At 35.1% G+C, this 22,769-nt stretch overlaps 1 protein-coding gene across 1 annotated transcript; it reads left to right on the top strand.

Annotated features, from left to right (window-relative positions):
* The first annotated feature begins 20,993 nt into the window (after positions 1–20,993).
* LOC149144069 (heavy metal-associated isoprenylated plant protein 20-like) lies at positions 20,994–22,417 on the top strand. Its single transcript, XM_089449308.1, has 3 exons — positions 20,994–21,453; positions 21,852–21,930; positions 22,122–22,417. Exons 1-3 carry the CDS (start codon positions 21,382–21,384, stop codon positions 22,415–22,417), a joined length of 447 nt encoding a protein of 148 aa, XP_089305434.1. The 5' UTR covers positions 20,994–21,381.
* The last annotated feature ends 352 nt before the right edge of the window (positions 22,418–22,769 follow it).

Here is a 22,769-nt window from a genome sequence, read left to right as displayed (position 1 = left end):
GAAATTTTAGGTTGTCAAGCCTCAAGATGCAGACAATGAAACCGAAATTTTTTGTTTCCCTATTCAACATTGTCTTTGAATTGCCATAAACTTTTATTCTTTAATAAGGCAAAATGTAGCAGGCCCCAAAGACTAGTCATCTCTGTCTTCTGGTTAGTGCCATTTCATAGACCCAACTTTAAACAGAAAATGTGAGAAGATGATAAGTATAGAATCATCTATGCTCCACAATAACCTTACAAGATCTGTCAAACATAGCCTCTTACTTAACTATGACTATCTCCACTTACATGAGACAATTCACTTCGGGAGTTAACTAAAATTATTTGTGTGTTTAGTGCATATTTAGTCTTTTTACTGACCATGTAAAATAAATTTCATTGAATTATAATTTTTTCTTATTTTATTTTTTGTGCACTAATAAATTTATTAATTTTTTTAGTCCATTTATTTTTATATCTTTGTTGCTATTTTGTTATTTTTTTTTTAAATTAGATTCAACCTTTTTTCAGACAGAAAAATCATCATAGATTTATATTAAGATACTATAAAGATCACAGTGCATTGTCATATGACAGTGGGCAAAGATCACAGTACATTGTCATATGACAGTGGGAACTGCCCGGCTGTAAAAACATATAGAACAGAAGGGAAAACTAGATTCAACCTATGCAGATTCCGTTACAATTTTACGAAATAGATAAATAGATATATATATAGAAATGAAATTACAACATTACCATATCGCAAAATTTAAGGCAATGAGAAGTCGCTACTTCGGCCATTGACCGCCTCGGATGTTTGTCATATAATGACCGGCTATCCTTCGTCTTCCAAAAAAACCGTGTAATTGTGTAGAAACGGGTCTCTCGCTGTTCGGACAAAAAAGCAATCCTTATTTTCATCCTTTTATCATCAATTTCTTTGCGCGTGGAACCAACTTGCCAAGTGATTATTGCCAAAACACTGCCATCGCCATCACCACCGTCCAGCAACTAACTAACCATCGGTAGGCAAGAGCTTCAAAATATCATGGCGACTCTGGCGCAGTATCCGATCCGATCTGCTACAGGGCCTTCTCTACAAAGAAGTGGGCTCCAACGCTGTTTTGCTACTATCGTGGCATTCCACTTGGCAAATTTTTTTAGCGTGTAAGCTGCTTCGAAATGTGAATATCAAACTGAAACCGGCTTTCATCATTTTAATACAACTGAAACTGGTAGATATTGCTAATTCCAACCATTAAGACCGCCCTAGTAGTTTCGAGTTTGCCTATAAAATCTCTGCCCTCTCTTTTTATAAAACATATTTGCTTCGAGATCTGGAGATAGATATTTCTGCCGTATTCAAAGCACACTCGAGCTTTCTTTCAAGTTTCTGGTCGATGGGCGCGCTGGACTATGTATCGAGTTTCTGCGGGGATCGTACGAGACACGTCAAGCAATTACAGTTGCAGGGATACTGCACCTCCCACTTTTATTAATTAATTATGATGTATAAAGCAATTACAGTTGCAGGTATACTGCACCTCCCACTTTTATTAATTAATTATGATGTATATTTCGTTCATTTCGAGGTTAAATGAGCATTTGATGCTTTTTTGTTCTCTTTGTCTCCTTTTTGGGTCAGAATTGATTAGAATTTGATACGGATTTAGTGTCATTACAAGTTTTGAATCATAATTTTTTTAATCTAGTATTTAGCTCAAAAATCAAAATTATCGGATTAGCTCAAAACCTATATGGCTGTGTTCGTCTCATCAAGACGATCGCAACGCAATTCATTTCATTGAAAACCAAGTCCAGATGAAGGAGAAAAGACATGTTGTTTATTTTCCTAAACAACTAAAAAATTGCAAAATGGGACAGAATGATGACATGGTCGCAACGCAATTCATTTCACTGAAAACCAAGTCCAGATGAAGGAGAAAAGGCATGTTGTTTATTTTTCTAAACAACTAAAAAATTGCAAAATGGGACAGAATGATGACATGGCGGTGTAGTCAGTAATCTAGTAAGCAAGGGGAATCTGGGGAATCTTCTTCCATTTTCACCCCATGGGGTTGTGACAAGTGTCTCTAGTAAGCAAGGGGAATCTGGGGAATCTTCTTCCATTTTCACCCCATGGGGTTGTGACAAGTGTCACCTCCTCCAGATATGCCAATGTGGTTGTTTGAAAGGGAAATTGTCTAATTAGCTCCAAGGTGGAAAACACATATGGGATGGGCAAAGCATGAGTTTGAACCTGTGACCTCCCCCTCACAATACCAATGCCTAACCATTGAACCATGGGCAAAGGATTTAAAATGTAAAGCCACGAAATGATATTTAAATTCACATTAATTGCAAAGGCGGGGCTGGTGGGAGCCAGCCCCAGCCCATGCGACCAAGCGCCCAAAACCAAGATGTAGGGGCTAGCGCTAAGCGCGATTAGTGCGCCACTAATCCCAGTTAAAATTAATTAATCTGTTGTTTAAGTTGGTAGAATTTATGGCGGACCACCAAATCCGGAACTGCCACCAAACTTGGTGGACTTAATTGGAGTCTCTCCAGAGTTAGCGGGGTTTCCTAGGAAAAATTGAATGAAGCATAACTTACTCAATTTCCGACCAAATTGAGATTAGAAAGAACTGTTTTTGGGTAATTTGGACCTTCTGAACACATTGGTGTAGGTATCAAGAGCCATAGAGCTTTGAAAACAATAGTTTTGACACATTGAGTTAATACAGAGGCGAAGCTAGACCAAGGAGATGTAGCTCAGGAGCGGTGAACTCCTTCATCAAAACATTGTGTTAATGTGTCTCTTTGATGGTTTGTTGCACTGTACATGTTTTTTGTTCATTATTAGTTTCTGAAGCTATTTTTCTCATGAATGTCTTGTTAAACATAAGGAAATTTACCTATTTGTAAGCACCAACAACTAAGGAAACCTCAGCACAAAAAGCAAGAAGAAAGCACATGTTTATAAATTTGTAATTGTTATTAGCACAACAAAAATAATCATACAAAAATAAATCAAGTTGGTTTCAAAGCCCAAGGTTGAATTGCTCTATTGCTTGAGTTTGTGCCATTAGGATTTTAATGGTTGCAAAATTGTGATTCTTACAAGGTTAAAGTTGCTGAGAGGAGAAGGGAAGATATTGGTTGCAACTCCTGAGGTAATTCCCAGAAGAAGGAGAGCCACAAGGGCACAATCTCCACCATCGAAAGTTCTAATTCTGGCTACACTTGAAGCTCCTCAAGTTTTGCCTTCAATTAAGATTGAAGAGGTACAATCAATACAAATTTTTGAACCTGAATCCATAGCCATTGTGTCTGGATAAAGAGAGCCTGAAGGTCCCTTTTCAAAAGAGGAAGAATTCAAGAAAGCTTTCGACACTTTCACTGAGATTGTTAAATTCCTCTATGAAAAGAGGAACACTAGAATGGTTGGAGAGAGTTCTAAACTTGCACATGGAGAAGGAAGCTCAGAGGACAAAAAAGATGAGAAGAATGATTCCAAAGGGAATGGTGGAAAGCCACCTCCATCTCCACCATCCTCATCATCTTCCTCATCATATTCATCATCTCACACAACTTCATCTTCCACTACCACTACTAAAACTGCCCATACTCATTCCAAAACCCCAAAAGGAAAAACTCCATTACTAAAATTAGACATAAAATTTGAACTTCCCATGTACAACGGAGAGTTGAATGCAGAAAAGTTGGACAATTGGATTCGATAGATGGAGGTATATTGCAGAATTTAGAACCTTCAAGAAGATGACATAAAGATCCAGTTGGCTTCACTAAGGCTAGAAGGAGTTGCACTAGTTTGGTGGAAAAAAAAGACTCAAGAGGAAATGATAATCCATGGTAAGATATCCATCACTTGGGTTGAATTTGTTTCTACAACTAAAAGACAGTTTTATCCTTTAGCCTATATGCAAAAAGCCATTATGAGTAGGAAAAATTTTAAGGATGAAAGTTTATATTAAAGTTTAGAAACCTTGGCGAATTTTACTAGTCCCCAATATGTAAATTGTAAAAAATTTCATAATATTTTTATAAAAATATTTAGGTTTCTAGTTATTTTATATTAGTATATATAAAAATTTTACAATTTTTAGGGTAAAATAATTTTGTAATATAAAATTTGAGTGAATCAATTTTCAAAAAGATGGAAATTAACAAATCTTTTTTTGGAAAATCGTAAGGAAAAGTAGTCCACCTATGAATATTGGTCCCTAAAATTTTCCCATTTATGAGTTGGCAGAATTTTAGGTAGCTTAAAGGCAAAAAAATCCAAGATTATACACAAGAATTTAGAAAAAGAGCTTTGTTATTAGGAGTGAATTTGAATTCTCAAGATACACAATTGAAATATATTGGGGTTTATATTCCTATATGAAACATACTATTCTTATGTTTAATCCAAACAATTTAGATGAGGTACGTGTGTAAGCCACACATCTTGAATCTAGAGGAAAGAACACTTATGAAGACAGTACTAATAAAAATCCACCTAAGAGTAAGCAAAACGAGAAAGGAGGAAAATAGAAAGGGAAGAAAAATGCAAGTGTGAAGAAAGAAGGGGAGAAATTTATCTATAAACACTGTTCAAAAGAGGGACATAATGAGGATCATTGCTAGACACTCCATTCAGAAATGAGACCAAATAAATTCAACAATAAAGGGAAACAGAAAACCATTGATATCACTCAAGAAGATTTAGGTTCTGAATTAGGTGATGAAAATAAAATCATTGTCATGGGAATAAAATGAAAACAAGATATTGCAAGCACTAGTTCACAAAACTGTAACACTACTACTGCTCTAAATGAAAAGAGACGAATTGAGTTATTTCATGTTAGGGTCATATCTAAACACACCAAGATTGACACACTCTTCAATAGTGGGTTACAAGAGAATCTAATCTTTGAAAACTTAGTCAACAGATTGAATCTTGAAACTGTACCTCACCATAAACAATAGCCTTTGGGATGGATAACAAGAGACACAATTTTACAGGTTATAAGAAAATGTTTGTTTAAGTTTGCAATCACTGCAAGTTTTGTTGACGAAGTAGAGTTAGATGTGGTACCGCTTGATATTTCAGGTGTGGTGTTGGGTAGTCCATATTTGTATGACTGGAAAGTAGTCTTTTACCACCATGAAGAAAGGTATCACTTGTTCAAGGATGGTGTGGAGTACATAGTGAGAGCCCATCGCAAAAAGTTGAACATTTATTTGGTTAATGCAGGGGAGGAAAAAGGACTAGTGAATTCAAGTAAAGATTAGTACTTCTCATGTTCAAGCCAAATGATGATATTGTTTATGAAAATGTTGTTGCATGTAATGCAAGTTTCAATTCTGATTTGGTTGGTTCAATTCATCAGAGTGATAAAGTATTTCAGGTTGTGAAAGAATCATCCTTCAAGGAGAAAGAAACTTCACATGAAATATCTTTGCAGCAAGAGGTTTCTCTTTATGATGTTCGCATGCAAGGATTGACAAAATTGCAAAGTGTAGAGACACCAATGCAATGCAAACATTTGTTGAACAATGGGTTCATTCAATCATCCCTTGCACCATGTTTTGCACCGATGGTTTTGGTGCCAAAGAGGAATGGTAAGTATTTGAAGAAAGAGGACAAAAGGAGTAGTTTTCGCCAAAGCAAAGATGTAAAAAGAGGTCAATGCAAGAATATATATAACACCAAACAAGAATGGTTTGTATGGATTTTAATGTTGTATATTCTTTTCTACAACACCTCTATTACATACATGTATTTGAATTGTGGCAAAAAAGAGTCCCTTCTTGAAAAAATTGTCCACTTGGGTGACATAAAGATGTTTAGAAAGTTTTCTTATGCACGTGTCATCTATGAAGGAAAATTGTTTGATCTTTTCAAGATATCAAAGTACAAGTTGGGTTTTACTTCTTTGATGCATTTGGGCCATGATATTGAAGGAGGTAAGTTGAAGGAAAGCCTCTCCAAGTTGTATGCCATTGTTGGTTGGTAAATGCCCAAGATCGTCATTTTGATAAGAGACTTGTTGGGAGGAGAGTTGTTGTTGACATTTCTTCTTTTGAAGCTCCTTGGCATGCATTGTCATGTATTTGCAAAGTCTTCCAGTGGGGAGGAAAACATAAAGAGTCATGTATTGCTTCAAACCAAAAGATCAGTTCAATTATTTTTTATGCTCTTTCAAACTTGAAAGGTTAATTTGAGTTTCAAGTTTATGCAAAAAACTTCACCATCTTATTTGATTCAGAAGATTTTCATGGTGTAAATATTAAGTTGCAATGATCCATGCACTATCATTGGATGGATACTTGTCAAAAATTTCACTTGGTTTGAACGTATAAAAGAGGTATAAGCAACAAGTTCATTGTTATGCCTTTTAGGCTTATTGGTTATGTAGTTGTTGTACTCAAGCGTCATTATGTTTTACATGGAAGTTATGTTCGGAAAATTGCATACTTTCAAGATGTATAATCGGGCTTGAGTCAAGAAAACCAAGTAGTGAAATTTGTCATCCATTTGCATTATATTTTGTTATGTCATCATGGTAAGAAGGATGTTGCTTTTGATGGAGACATGGAAAAAACCATGAGTTTCTATGAACGATTGAAAATGGTGTAGCAAACACTGCAAGATCAGCTTGAAAAAGGAAAAGACAAGTATAGGTATAGAATGGAGTCCTCAAGGCAAGTGAATGTTTATTTCCTTAGAGAGGAGCTCAAGGAAACAAATTCAACAAAAGTTAATTGGATCAAGCTTGGAAAGGTGAGGGGGCTGTACCCTCATCTGTCAAATAATAGTATCTTTTGGGGTCCAAAAGGCTTCTAGTGGGAAGGAATGACCAGGTGCTCAATATTTAGCTCAAAAATCAAATGTTCTTAGATTGGCTCAAAACGCAATTTGTTTCACTGAAAATAGAGTCTGGATAAAGGAGAAAAGGCTTGTTGTTCATTTTCCTAAAAAACTAAAAAAATTGCAAAATGGGACAGAATGATGACATGGCAGTCCAGTCAGCAAGGGGAATCTTATTCAGTTTTTGCCTAATGGGGTTGTGACAACTGTCACCTCCAGATTCACCAGTGTGGTTGTGTGAAAGGGAAATTGCCTAGTTGGCTCCAAGGTGGAATTCGAATTTGTTTTTATTTAAATATTATTATATATTATATATAATTTTTATTTATATTATATAGTTTTTAACTATATATATCTATATATATATATATATATATATATATATATATATATATATATATATATATCTATATTAAACATTAAACCCACGTTCAAATTAAATCGAAGTCCGAATATATTGGCATATATATGTTATATATGTCATATGGAAAAAATACATATGGGATGGGTGGAGGGCGGGTTTGAACCCGTGACCTCCCCCTCCCAATACCAATGCCTAACTGTTGAACCATGGGTGGAGGATTTAAAATGTAAAGCCACAAAATGATATTTAAATGCACATTAATTTCCGAAGGCAAGGGTGGTGGGAGCCAGCCCTGTGGGCCAACCCCCAGCCCATGCGACTAAGCGCCCAAAACCAGGAGCTAGGGGCCAGTGCTAAGCGTGATTAGTGCACCACTACTCCTGGTTAAAACTAATTAATTCGTTGTTTAAGTTGGCAGAACTTATGGCAGAGCCACCAAATCCGGAACCACCACCAAACTTGGTGGACTTAACTAGAGTCTCTCCAGATTTACCGGGGTTTCCTAGGAAAAATTGAATGAATCATAACTTGCTCAATTTTCGACCAAATTGAGATCAGAAAGAACTATTTTTGGCTAATTTGGACCTTATGAACACATTGGTGCAGGTATCAGAAGCCATAGAGCTTTTTAAACATCATTTTTGCCACATTGAGTTAGTATAAAGGCCCAAGCTATGGAAGTTGGACCAAGGAGATGTAGCCCAAGAGGGGTGAACTCCTTCATCAAAATAATGTGTTAATGTGTCTCTTTGACAGTTTGATGCATTGGACATGTTTTTTGTTCATTATTAGTTTCTGAAGCTATTTTTCTCATTAATGTCTTGTTAAACTTAAGGAAATTTACCTGTTTGTAAGCATTGACAACTAAGGAAACCTCAACACAAAAAGCAAGAAGAAAGCACATGTTTATAAATTTGTAATTGTTATTAGCACAACAAAAATAATCACATAAAAACAGATCAAATTCCTATGTGACCTTTGAGCTTCTACATGACTTTAGAACTTTCTAGTGGCTTTTCAAATTCCATGTGGGACCCTTGGGCTTCCACACATTTTAACTTTTCTGATTTCTTGAAATTACATAATTACATTCCACGAGTGATGTGGAAAAATAAATTGAAACAAATGAATTTTTTGGGGATACTCTGAGAATCCATGACTAGGCGATAATGAAATAAGACTTCATTGTATCAATTCCGAGCTCTTCTCTTCACTACTATGACTTTGACTTCTTCATCATACGTCTTTCGTTGTAATCCATATTCACCTTCCAAAGGGTCTAGATAATTGTTGGAACCTTCCAAGTCAACATGGGTTGTCATCTCTTTGACTGAGTTTAAGATTCCTCTACTCTTGCATGAAAGAATCTTTGTGTCTCATCTTGGAAATCGTCCTCCTTGTGACCTCTCCTTGACGAACCTTCTGACATCATCTTGTCATGCTACAATGAAATCACCTACAAATTTATTCACTCATGACAAGACAACATCATTCCCATAATCACCTATTCTAATTGTATTTACTCATGTAACATATTGATTGTGATGGGGAAATATGCAAGGGATTTGAGAGAAATGGCCTAGGAATTGCGCAGTTGAGCTCAACGAGCACTAAGGGATGAACATGTTGTCCACTGGAACTGCACAATGTGAATTAAAGGGATGCTCCTTTGAGGTTTTTCACAGTGGGCAAGTCTACGAGACAAGGGTGATTAGCTTGTTGTTGTGTAGTGCTCAAGGAAGAGGAGGAAAGGATTGTGTAGTTGAGCTTCACAAGGACTAAGGGATTACCCAACTCTCCACTGGAACTATTCAATTGCTAGTAGGAGGCAAGGAAAGGAAATGTATTATGCAGTGATGGGTTTCATTCAGTAGGAGTGGTAAGACTAGGCACCATAACTACGCAGTGCGCAGTGATTGACAGGCAGAATCCAAAATTGTTCAGTTGATGGCTATAGTGGCATAGAGATGGACTTATTATCCATTATAACTATGAAATGTGTGTTACTAGGCTCACTTGGTGACGGAATTATTCAGTTGACTTGGTGTAAGCAATAGAAGGTTAAGTCATTGTACCTTGAGGATGCTCACTTCACCGTGAAGGGGCGAGAGCCATTGTATTGTGTAGTTTTACACACTAAGGGGATGAAGAAGTCCTTGTTGTCAAATAGAAGCATTCAATGTACAATACATGGTATAACTTATCAAGGCATAGTGCAATGAGGAAGTACAACCATCAAGGGCTCAATGACTATGCTTTGAAGGTACTCAAAGTGCAATAATGGGAGTTGTATTTGAGACAAGATCAGTGCACACGTCCAAGAGGTGAAGGTTTCATCAATGAGGCTTGTGGCTGAGTAGTTCTCAACACCTGGTGGATGGTTATTGCTTTCATAACTTGCGCTTGATGGGAGGACCAATAAGAGCTCCAAAGATGGCTAACTGTTGGATCAATGGAACAAGAGAGAACAAAACATGTAAACATGTCTAGAAACAATGATCACACACATGTACACCATTGAACCCAAGCCAAGAGAATGCACAATATTCAAACTAAACATGCATACCTTGAAATGACAACAAAGCGACATTTATTTTTGAGTGCGACAATTGAAACGTAGATTTGTGACACTTAAAATGCAAGTTTGAAAACATGCATCGACTACAACTAGAAAGTGTGCTAACCTATGGGAAAGTTTCTAGAACATATTCTTATGATAGATAGGATTAGCTAATTCATAAGAGTGCATTGGAACTGCCTCTAGTTTTCTACCAAAGTGCTTTAGAAATATATGTGAAAACAAGTGAAAGTGACACATGCAAGAGTGAAAAAATAAAAAGTGACACTTGAAAAAGCTAAATAAAGTGAAAAAAACACATGCAAAAGTGAAAGGAATCAAAATAAACACTTGTGAAAGTGAAAGCAAGAAAAAACAATGGTTGTGAAAGTGAAAGTGACATTTTTTAAAGCAAAAGCGCGTAAAAGTGATAGTTGAGAAACTCATCCAAATGATAGTACAGTTGCAACTGAGAGTGAGAGAATTCTCCTTATGATCCAAACTACATAGAGCTCAAAAGAAAAAGATGAACTTGAGTAAGCTCCATGGTAGAATCCTTATGTAGGGAGACTAGACATGCAGCTAAGGATCAGGGTTCATTAGTCCATGTGAGGAGACTAGGAGTCAAGAGTGGATGGTTGTTGCTAAGAAATGTAACAACACTAGCTTGAAGAACTGAATAATCACTGTCAAACTTAATTGAACACTGGTAATCAACAAAGGTTGTGCAAAAAATGTCTTAATGAATTATTCAGTCACCACCACCAAGGTTTTTGTAGTAACTATCATCAAGAGTTGTGCATTTACTTCCACTAGGAACTACATAGTCATTGTCTCTAAGAATTGCGTAGGAACTTCCTCCAAAGTCTACGAAATGCCTATCTTCCACAGGGAGGCATTGACTGAAATGCTTACTAGAAAGGGGTGTGCTTATGAATGCATCAAAATCCAAGCATGTGTAAGAAAGTGACTTCGATAGTTAAAATATCACAAGAAGACTTAAACACTTAGAAAAACATCAACCAATCATAAAGTGACCATGAAAAACTTGATATGACATATCATAAGATCGCATGGAGGCTCCAAAATTCAAGATGTAGGAAAAAGTTTGGAGGGTGCTTTTCACAGCAACAACACCGACTATAAATCCAATGAAACTAATAGAAGGGTCGATTTTGTATTTACATAGTACACTTAAAATGTATGGTGTAGAATGAACAACAAAGGTCGATTATAGAACATAGTTAAAACACACATTGCATTCCATTATACCAAATAATATACAGATTTCACAGTTGTATTGCAATTTCGAAATTCACAAACAAGCACTAGATGAATTATCCAATAAGCCATTTTTTTATTGGTGATTAGAGAAGAGGAGACACACTCAACTCCCAAATGTATGAAACCACATCACTCTTCTCCATGACTTTCCAATCTCGTTACACATTCAGGGTCTCAACAATTGAATTTTTGAATAATTTCCCAAATGATTTAAGGGAATGAAAAAAAATAGTTGCAAGTGGTTTATTAGCCCAGGACAAGTATGGTGGTTTATTAATCATAGAAAGAATACATGTTTTATCAATCCTAGTAAGCACCAATGATGCATTATACATGTGGTTTATCAACTAGAGGAAAACATGGTGGTTTATCAGTCGTAGTAGGCATCATGGTTTGTCGTCCCCTAGCAAGCACCTAGCTCATGAATTCAACCCCCCTCTGCATACAAGTTTTGTCACATTGGATAAAAATTAGGGCTGGAAAACGGGGAGTGACAGTCCAAAGAATTAGATACTCTTGTCATTGTTTATTTTTCGACCCTCTCTTTCATAAAAAATCCCCACCAATACTAAACATTGAACCCCCTATTCAACTCAATTCAAGTTTTTAAATCATTTTAGTTGTTACCAACCCAGATAGTCGCTCTTCATATTTCCTTTCCAACAAATTTACCTCTTCCATGCATGAATGATCTGGATTGGATAATTATATTTTTTGTCATCCATCTCAATGCATTGGGAGTGGAGAAGTGGAGGAATCATCTCACGGGACTGTTTTTACTAGTGGTACTGAGTTTGGAAAAATTGGTTCTGAAAACTTCCAGGAGTGTTTTGAGGGATCAAATTTTCCACTTTAGTATTGTACCTTTTCATGTTATTCTGCACACATATATCTTTCCAACAACATGAGAAGCACGTCAATCGGATTCGGTATGCGAAAGTTATGCCACTCAGAATTTTACCTTCCTATTTTCACCACCATGGTTTGATAGGATGTTGTGTCAGCCCCCATTATTCATGGAAAAGGGGCTAGCCATGTGATCGTGATGTAAAAGACTCTATAATATTCTATATTGTAACTTTGGTTAAGAGTTGAGGTAGTCAAACTTAACAACTAGTAGGTTATTGGGTTGTGTTATAAATGGGCCACTAGGAGGACGAGGCATCCCATTCTTTCGAGTGCATTTTTTCCATAGCTAAGAAAAAATAGACAAGAGGGATAGGAGGTAGATAACGCATAGAGGATTTGTGCACTATAGAAGTCTATAGGCCACAGGCCATACTTATTTGTACCTGCAACCATATTTCCAGATATAGAAGAAAGTGTAGTGGCCTCACCTTCTAGCTGGGTTTTCTCCCAAAAGGGTTTCCCAGAGCATATATTGTGTCTTATGAGTTTGTGAGTTTTTCTTCTTTTTTTCACTATTTTTTGCATAATTTTCATTCACATGCATGCACTAATTACAGTAAAATCTATAGATCTAGAAATTTAATAAAACTATAATAGTATAGAATTTCATATTTTTAATATACTATTACCAGATCTATTGTGACGAGCTGTCGTGTGAAATATCCACATAAGTTTACAGATAAATGAGAAGGTAATCCAATTATGGTGGGTAGTAGAACTACATTAATTTCCACTTAATCGAGCAATCCTTTTTCCAGCCACAAGATTGGCATTTAATTTTTAAGCCAGTGGGCATGGCGATTCATGCCATAATATACCCCTTCTCAACCTCTGGCTAGTCTCTTCTCCATAGGTTATGAATAATTAAATGAATTACTATTTAATTATGATCACCATATAACTTCAATGAATTAAATATAATTAATCATGATTATATGTTAATCATGGTCAACAAATAATTACGATTAATTAATTATAATCAATAATAATCAACTATGATTAATTATGTTGCTCAATTATTATGAATACAATTACTTTTAATTGTAACATTAAAATTTAATTATTATTATTTTTTTTAAATGTGATTAATATTTAAACACGACTTTCACACAACTTGGTATCAAGATAGAAGTAAGGACAGGGTTCACAGTAATGGTCTTCATCATATGAATATGGATATTCTTCAAGAAATCTCATATTGCGTTGATATGCTTAGTTACACAGAAAAAATATATAAAGATCATATTAACATAGGGGTGTTACGATAGGGACAAGCATAGAGTGTAGTTTGTATTCCTTTGCAATAAAATCATCTAAATGGATAGTTGGAAAGAAGATACGATCACTCAAATGATGGCATAAATACAACAACATTTAGCAAAGAAGGAGGTGGCCTTAGAAAAGCTCCAAGAAATTGTCCAAGAGCACTAGAAAGTAAGGCACCTTCCATTATTACTACCCAAGTAGGCACGATGATCAAGACCACTTTGGTAAGATCACCTTCCATAGACATTTCTCAAGAGTATCTTGTGAATTTGGAAATCATGGAAAGGGAGTTGACCTAAAACTATTAAAGCAAATGAGTTAGATGGATAAAGGCCAAGCAATAGAAGACAAGGTACCTTGAGCCCCCATGTAGTGACATCATGGGTCAAGCATGAACACTTAGGATTTGATGGAAAAGATGTAAGAACCATGGCCATTAAGATTGTTTTCATGAAGGCAAAAGACATGCCAAAGTTGGCATGTTCGATAGGAGAAATAGTAGCAATAAGTGTACTAAGACTGATTACCCTATAATATTTATAATAGTATAAACAAATAATACTATATTATAAATTCAGCTACATAAATAATTTAGAATATTCCTAAGACCTAGATGATAATTAATGACAAAGGAAAAAGGAATTAATATATAACAATAAGGAAAACTAAAAACGGGGGGTGGAGGGGGATGAGGAAGATTAATTACATGGGTCCAAAAAGACAGGGGCCTACCATAGACATAACCCTACCTATGGTAAAAAATGTATGAGATATGACAAGAAAGGGAAAGAGAAAAATAAATGAAAGAGGGAAGAGGAGAACAAAGAAGAAAAACACAGAAGAAAGCCAAAAGAAAAAAAAAAAAGGTAGAGATGGTAAAGGAAAAAAGGGGGGCGAACCATATATAGTTAAGACAAAGGGTAAAGGGACTAGAGAGAATAACAAAAATGGAGAAGAGAAGAAGAGAAAGGAAAAGAGAAGAAAGAAGGATTAGAGGGAAAATGGTCATAAATAATAATAAGCAAAGAAACCAAGTCAAAAGTCAAGGAGGGTAATAGAGAAACACAGGAAAGATAAAGGAAGAAGAGAGGGAGAGGGAAGGAATAAAATAAATAGGGGAGTGAAACAAGGAGGATAAAGGAGCAACATAAGAAATATGAAAGGAGGAAGAGAGTGAGAGGAAAGGAATAAAATAAAATGGGGGGACCAGGGAAATGAATAGAAATTCAAATGGGAAGAAAGGAGAAGGGGAAAAGTTGGGAGACAACCAATCAAAAATAGAAATGAAAAAGGAGCAAATAAGAAAAGAAGGAGAAAAGGACAACCATGTAAATTATGAGTGGAGAAATGGGAGTAAAGAGAGTCAGTTTCTATTGACTTCAAGTCCACCATCCCTATTGAGATTAAGGGGATGCTACATTATATCTAGTGCCTCTCTGTATTTTATTTTGTATTTATGGTCTTATTCATTAAAGATCTTAAAGTTTTCAAGGAAAATATGGTCCTATTGTATTGATTTTAAAAATAATTCAAGAGGATTTTTTTAATAGTTTTTTTTGAGAAGTTACAAAAATATGTTAAAAAAATGGTTTTATAATTAAATGTGTTTTTTTAGTATATTGTTTTTATAGTCATGAGAATCAATTTTGCATTAAAACTATAAATTATATTTATATTGCATCAATTAATAATTTTGTTTTTTCTGTCCATCAAAATGTGATCAATTTTTTTTCATTAATTTTCAAAAAGGTACATCATTTAATCCATATGTCTTCTTCTCTCCTGGCTTCACTCAGACTAGATTTGTTAGCAAGGAGATCAATGCAAAAATAGAGAAGGTAATACCATTTCTTACAAGAGTTCTGAAGGCAAACTAGCCAGATAGCCTGAAACACTAACAAAACCAAAAAACAATCAGTAAATGACATGTCAAGGGGGATGAATCGATGTCTGACGAGAAATCAGGGCCCCTGGAGGGTCATGGCCTTCATGAACATGGAAGTCAATGTGGGAAAGTCTCGTTTCTATCTCATCCAGTTGCTTGTTCGTGCGGCGTTGATTTCTACACACGGAGATATGTTTGTCAACAATATCCACCTAGCTGAATTGGATGTCATTCATGTATGTTATGGTCTCATTTTTGTCATCATATCTCTACTGATGGATGACCTCCATGTTGGCCTGAATGTTGAGGAGTTTCTTTGCAATGGAAGATAATGATGGTGACTACTCCACCGAACCTACTGATTGGGCACAAACATATGCCACTTCCCATTCCATCCCTGTGACCTCCTCCACATCCTCGTTAATTTCCTCTACGCGGACTACCCCTAACCTCCTCCACATCCTCATTCATTTCCTCTACACAAACTGCCTACTCCCCCGGCTAGCCCCTAGGCTCAGCTCCATGCCTAGAACACCCTCGTTGGCAAGTCATACCCTCCCAGCTAAAACAACACTAGTTCTTCAGAATGGAGGGAGCGCTTGAACCACGCCCCCCTTTCAGCTCATCCAACCCTCCAAAGGGAGTGCATTTACCCCATGCCTGCAGCAGCCACAGGCACCAGCAGCACGGAAACTATGAACCAAATTATTGCCACCCTTTAAAAAAAAGTCCTTTATAGTGCCTCTTATGTAATAGGGGCACATAATACCACCTCTCTAGATTCCCAATACCAAATTATGATTCAGAGTGACACCTTCCTAGTATAAAAACAGGACTAAGATGACTAGACATTGACCAAAAGCATAAGAGAGTTGGTAATTAAGACCGAAGGAAAAATCTCCACTTACTAAAATTCCAGGAATGGCTCAGGAATTATGACCAAGGTCGAGCAATGTCACTCAAATTAGCATTGCAAGTGTTGCATTCGGCGCTGCCAACCTATTTTGTGAGCAGCCCTAGCTCCTTTCTCCCAGACCCCACACCATCTTACAAGTCACTCGAATAGGATACACCCTGAACACATACCTCCCACAGCAAGACCAATTCAAATTCAAGCCACCTAGACCAATGTGTTTGCGTAGGTAATAGGTTTGTGCACACTCAGTCAAGTTAATTCCACTAACCCTCCCTCCCATACCAAGACATCAAATGTTGCTTTGAAAGCTGGTCAGTTTGAATATGTAATAAATTGATGCCTTCTCGATTCTTCTAGCCGACCTCTGCCACTTTGCTTGGTTGTCGTCATGTCGAGGAGCATGTGTCATTCGAAATCATTTCACCTTCTGCGAGCTAGGTCCCATACCACCTACTCACCCACCCCCATCGAGGTATTGCATAAATTAATAATTGTTACAATAAAAAAATTGACATCTTTTTCATAATATAATTTCATATTTTTCAACAACTATGAATAGTTCATCAATTTCAAAATTAGATATCAAAATCTTATTAATTTTCAATTTCACCATTATAGTCACTATTAATGAGCTCAAATGAAAGTATATTTAACACATCCCATAAAAAAAACATAAATTTCTATTTAAAATTCTAATTGTCAAATATTTTAAAATATATTTATAAAACCATGTAATAATTAATATTACTATATGTGAAAAAATACACAAAAACTTCTTGAAATTGGGAGATAGGGAAAATAATACAAAAAAACATAAAAATAAGATTACTAAATGTAAAAAGGTACACAAAAATCTCTTAAGTTAAGAGAGAACACTAGGAAAAATTATAAAAAAAAAAACATAAAAAGAGACACATAAGCCTTGCAGTTGGGGGATGGGGAATGAGGGAAATAATACCAAAAAACCACAACGAAGACATTGTTAAATGTAAAAATGTAAACACAAATCTCTTTAAGTTTGAGAGTGGGGGGTGGAGGAAAAATAAATAAAAATTTAAGGGTGGGGTGGAGGAAATAATAGAGGAAACGTTTATGTGTTTAAGTGTGAGGGTGGAGGATGGAGAGTGGGAGAAAATAATTAAGAAAATTTAAAAATATTTTTATGTTTTGTATGGATTTAGTAAGAAATTAACAAAAATAAAATTTAATTTGTGGAGGTGTAGGAAATGTTGAGTAAAATATAAAAGTGAGGTGGTGTGGTTAAAATATGTTATTTAAGTGTCTTATAATATATTTATTGATTTTTATATCCACTTTGAGAGTAAAGGGTGAGGGAAATAATAGAACATAAAAGCATTTTTATGTTTTCTCTATTTCTTAAAGCCTCGGTGGGGAAAACAATAGAGAAAACATAAAAACATTTTTTATATTTTTCTTCATTATTTCTGAGATGGAGGCACAAGAAATAATAAGGAAAACATATTTTTGAGAGTTGAAAAATAATAAAGAAAATTTAAAAATGTTTTTGAATAAATAGAGATAGTAGTTGTTCCATTTAAATATATTTTAAAAGAATTATGAAATCAATGCTTAAAATATTTAAGGTGGAGGGTAAGGAAAATAATAAAAAGAAACATAAAAAAAACTATTTTTAGTTAATTAAATAATGTTTCATTTAGTCTATCGTGCTTTGGATAGAGAGTGGTAGGGTGTTGTGTTAAGGCACTCCTTGACGTGAAGTTTAATTCCCTGCCCGATAAGGGTAATAAATTAGACATGATAAAGATGTAGTCTTGCCAAACTTACAAAAAAAAAATATTCTATTTAAATATTTATAATAATAATAAAAAATCATAAAATCAATACCTATAATGTTTTGAGATTTATTTTTAAGAACAAAAGATCCAGAGAATAATAGAAAAACCATAAAAACATTTTTAAATAATTAAATATAAAAATATTGGATTGAAATATTTTTTAAAATTTTTATAAAATAAATAGCTATAATATTTTGAAATTTATATCGGTTATTTATATTTTTTATTAATAATATATTATAAAATTGTTTTATATATTTGACTTATTTTGTAATTATATTTCAAAATTATAAAATAATAATAAATCATTATTAAATCAAATTGAAATTTTATTGTTCAGTGATTAATAGTTTAAAGTTTTTATTTTATAAATATTAATTAAATGATATTAATTTAAAATTAAAATTAAAATTAGGTTTCATTTTAAATCTCTCTGGCCGTCCTGTGCTGTTCCTTTAACTTTCATCCCTCATGAGTATTTATTTCCTTCATCTGGCTCTTCTTTTTATCATCTTTCTCTTATCATCTTTCTCTGTTCCCTGATGATGGATCCCATTTGGGATTCGAAACGTTGGTGTATAAATTCTTCAACTGTGGATTCTCCGGTCAAAAATACAAAAAGCACAAACCACAGATCTCTGAAATCCTACATCAATTATTCCAATTTTTTAAAAATTTAAACCTGTAGCTAAATAAGATAAAACAAATACATTTAACCATTACACATACACTTAACTATTAATATATATATATATATATATATAATTCATAAAAAATTAACAATATATATCTTAATTTGATTATAATCACACTTTTTATCCGACTAAAAAATATCAAATATAAGGAAAAATTAAACAAACCACAACCCTTCACATCATAATATTATGACCCTGACATTTGATCCTGTTCCACATGTCCGCTGGCATTGAAATGCTTCGATCAACGAGTAAAACAATGAGCGAACCGTTGATTCAAACAATGCGGCTGCCTAAGTAATAATAGAGCAAATTGAAATCACAAGATACCCACAAAATTTACGAAAATATACAGATTCCTCGTTTAAAATTTGAACTGGTACATAAAATAAAATAAAATAAAATAAATTATATATATATATAGATATATATATATAATATAATATTATTCATGAAAATTAACAATACATATCTTAATTTGGTTTTAATCACACTTTTTATCCGACTAAAACAATATCAGATATAGGAAAATTGAAACCAACCACAACCCTTCAAATCATAATATTACGACCCTTACATTTGATCCTGATCCACATGTCCGCTGGCATTGAAATGCTTCGATCATCGAGGCGAACCGTTGATTCAAACAATGCGGCTGCCTGAGTGAGAATATAATTTACTAAAATTTTGGCCAGGTGAAGCCGCTGCGTCAGCGATTGAATTGTCTGAGCATGTTTGTCATCGTGCTCCATTTTCCATTCGTCGAAAGAAAGGAGGCGTGTAATCTTGTAGAAGCGCTTGAACCGTTGAATGAAATAATGTGTGAACCGTTGATTCAAAGAATCTGAGGGCCTGAGTGAGCACAAGCCAAATAGAAATCACGGGATACACACAAAATTTACTTCAGCAATAGAATTGCCGGTTGCTTCAGGGACAGAATTGACTTGTGTGTTTGTCATGTAATGACGGACTATCCATTTTCATGCATTGAAGGAAAGGAGACGTCTAATCGTGTAGAACCGAATGAACCGTTGATTTAAACAATGTATTAACCGTTGATTCAAACAATGTGACTGCCTGCGTAAGCGTAAAGGAAAGGAGCAGTCTAGTTTTTTTAGTTTCCTTATGGTACCATTTTTTTTTCAAAAATGTGGTGATATAATTTTTGGCTAGATTGTGTGAGTTTTTAATGTATAATTGGATTTAATATTTTGAAAAATATTAGATATTATATTTTTGCAAATTAAAAAAGACTTAATTAAAAAAAATATTGAAGATAACAAATAATTAATTGAGTTTCACTTATTTAGAACTATCTCCACTTACATGAGTTTCACTTATTTAGAACTATCGCCACTTACATGAGTTTCACTTATTTACAACTATTTCCACTTACATGAGATAGTTTATTTTTTTTTCAAAAGAAAAATGTATCTTTGTTATTTATAAAAATTAAAAGATACAATGTCTTGTCATCACAAATTTTGAAGTTTGAATTCTGATTCTGGCTAATACCAAGGATACTAAAAAGAAACAAAGAAAGGAAAAGCATCAAAACAGAGAGACAAAGAAATGGGATACCACTTGATTATCTCTTAATTCTGTAATCTCAGCAAAACCATTCCCCAACAAAATTGCCTGTTTTGATAAGAAATCAGTGAAACCATTTGATTCCCTGAAATGTGATAAATTTGGGCTTCATCAAATTCTTCTTGCAAAGCTAAAATTTTAGGTTGTCAAGCCTCAAGATGCAGACAATGAAACCGAAATCTTTTGTTTTCCCATTCAATGTTGTTTTTGAATTTCCATAAACTTTTATTCTTCAATAAGGCAAAATGTAGCAGCCCCAAAGACTAATCAGCTCTACCTTTTGGTTAGTGCCATTTCATAGGCCCAACTTTAAACAGAAAATGTGAAAAAATGATAGGTGTAGAATTATCCATGCTCCACAATAACCTTACAAGCTCTGTCAAACATGGCCTTTTACTTAACTATGACTATCTCCACTTACATGAGACAGTTAACTAATGACTTAATGAAGAGTTAACTAAAATTACTTGTATATTTAATGCATATTGACATCTTTCTACTAGCCATGTAGTATATATTTCATTGAATTATAATTTTTTATTACATTATTTTTTGTGCACTAATAAATTTATTATTATTTTTAGTCAATTTTATTTTTATATCTTTGTGGCTGTTTTGTTCAACCTATGCAGATTCCGTTACAATTTTACGAAATAGATAATATAATGACCGGCTATCCTTCATCCTCCAAAAAAAAACCGTGTAATCGTGCAGAAACGGGTGTCTCTCGCTGTTCGGACAAAAACGCAATCCTTATTTTCATCCTTTTATCATCAATTTCTTTGCGCGTGGAACCAACTTGCCAAGTGATTATTGCTAAAACACTGCCATCGCCATCACCACCGTCCAGCAACTAACTAACCATCGGTAGGCAAGAGCTTCAAAATATCATGGCGACTCTGGCGCAGTATCCGATCGGATCTGCTACAGGGCCTTCTCTACAAAGAAGTGGACTCCAACGCTGTTTTGCTACTATCGTGGCAGCTGGTGAATTTCTTTAGCGTGTAAGCTGCTTGGAAATGTGAATATCAAACTGAAACCGGCTTTCATCATTTTAATACAACTAGAACTGGTAGATATTGCTAAATTCCAACCATTAAGACCGCCCTAGTAGTTTCGAGTTTGCCTATAAAATCTCTGCTCTCTCTTTTTATACAACATATTTGCTTCGAGGTCTGGAGATAATATTTCTGCCGGTTTCAAAGCACACTCGAGTTTTCTTTCAAGTTTCTGCTCGATGGGCGTGCTGGACCATGTATCGAGTTTCTGCGGCGATCGTACGAGACACGTCAAGCAATTACCGTTGCAGGTATACTGCATCCCCCTCTTTTATTAATTAATTATGATGTGTATTTCGTTAATTTCCAGGTTAAATGATTATGATGTGTATTTCTGTTGTCTTCTGTTCTTTTTTGGGTTAGAATTGATTTAGAATTTGATATGGATTTATTGTAAATACAAGTTTGAATCATAAGTTTTTTAATGTATATTACTTCAAAAAAATTAAGATATTAAATTAATAAATATTCCAAAAAAATTTAGGATGCTGAATCTTTATATAGAAATAAAAATACAATTTAAGCAACAAATTATTACATTTTTCTGAAATGGTTTACCATATTCCACCCAAAACTCCAAAACGTAGACACCGCCGTAAATTTGATCCTGCAAAGCTGATCATTGTTTTAATTTCTGGAACTGGTGCAGACTGTGGTGTTGAGGGTCCGCAATATAGATTGTGACGGCTGTGAGAAGAGAGTGAAGAGGTCAGTCTCGTCCATGAAAGGTGAGCACTGAGTTTTCGGTGTGGTTCTTTAACTGGGTTTGTTCACATGGTGCATTATCTTAAATCATATTAAGATGTTCTCAGATATTATTATCAGTTATACAATACTTCTATCATAAATATAAACCTTAATGGTGATTGAATCATCTCTTAGAGCACCTTATCTCATGCGATGAATCTCACATGCGCAGGCGTGCAATCGGTGGATGTGGACAGAAAGGAGCAAAAGTTAACAGTAACTGGATACGTGGAGGTATACAAAGTGCTGCGGAGGGTGAAGCGCACCGGTAAGCCCACAGAGATTTGGCCTTATGTACCTGCCGAAATGGCATACCATCCCTACGCTGCTGGGGCTTACGACAGGAAGGCTCCTCGCGGCTACGTTCGGAACGTGGACCCGGGTTTCCTCATGAACCCTAATCGCACAGACGAGCAGTACACTTCCATGTTCAGTGAAGACAATACGAATTCCTGCACCATCATGTAGCTGTACAGTCAAAACTATTTATTGGGGCGGCGGCAGCAGAAGAGGCTCCCAGCTTTTTCTCAACGCCCACCGTTCTTGGTGATTGGTCGGTTTCTCCATCTTTATAATTATATTTCTGTGACTGGAGCTCTTTTCGATCTAATGGGCTGTTCATGAACATGGTTTGAAAATTATGAGTCTTCATGAATATTTCCGCCGTGCAAAAATATCAAAAGAGAACAGACGCCATAAGCGACACAACGCGAACAAATAGTGATCGTGTTGAGCTTCCTTGCCCTATTCCTTTATCTGTCATGTCAGCATCCATACATTTTGTAATATGACCCTCAGGGCAATTCCTATTTCCAACCCC

Source organism: Pinus tabuliformis, chromosome X, assembly GCF_031772625.1.
Source record: "Pinus tabuliformis cultivar Carrire ecotype Pingquan chromosome X, CPIR1, whole genome shotgun sequence".
NCBI lineage: Eukaryota > Viridiplantae > Streptophyta > Pinopsida > Pinales > Pinaceae > Pinus > Pinus tabuliformis.
The sequence above is the reverse complement of the archived record's forward strand: the minus strand, read 5'-3'. Positions and strand labels throughout refer to the sequence as shown.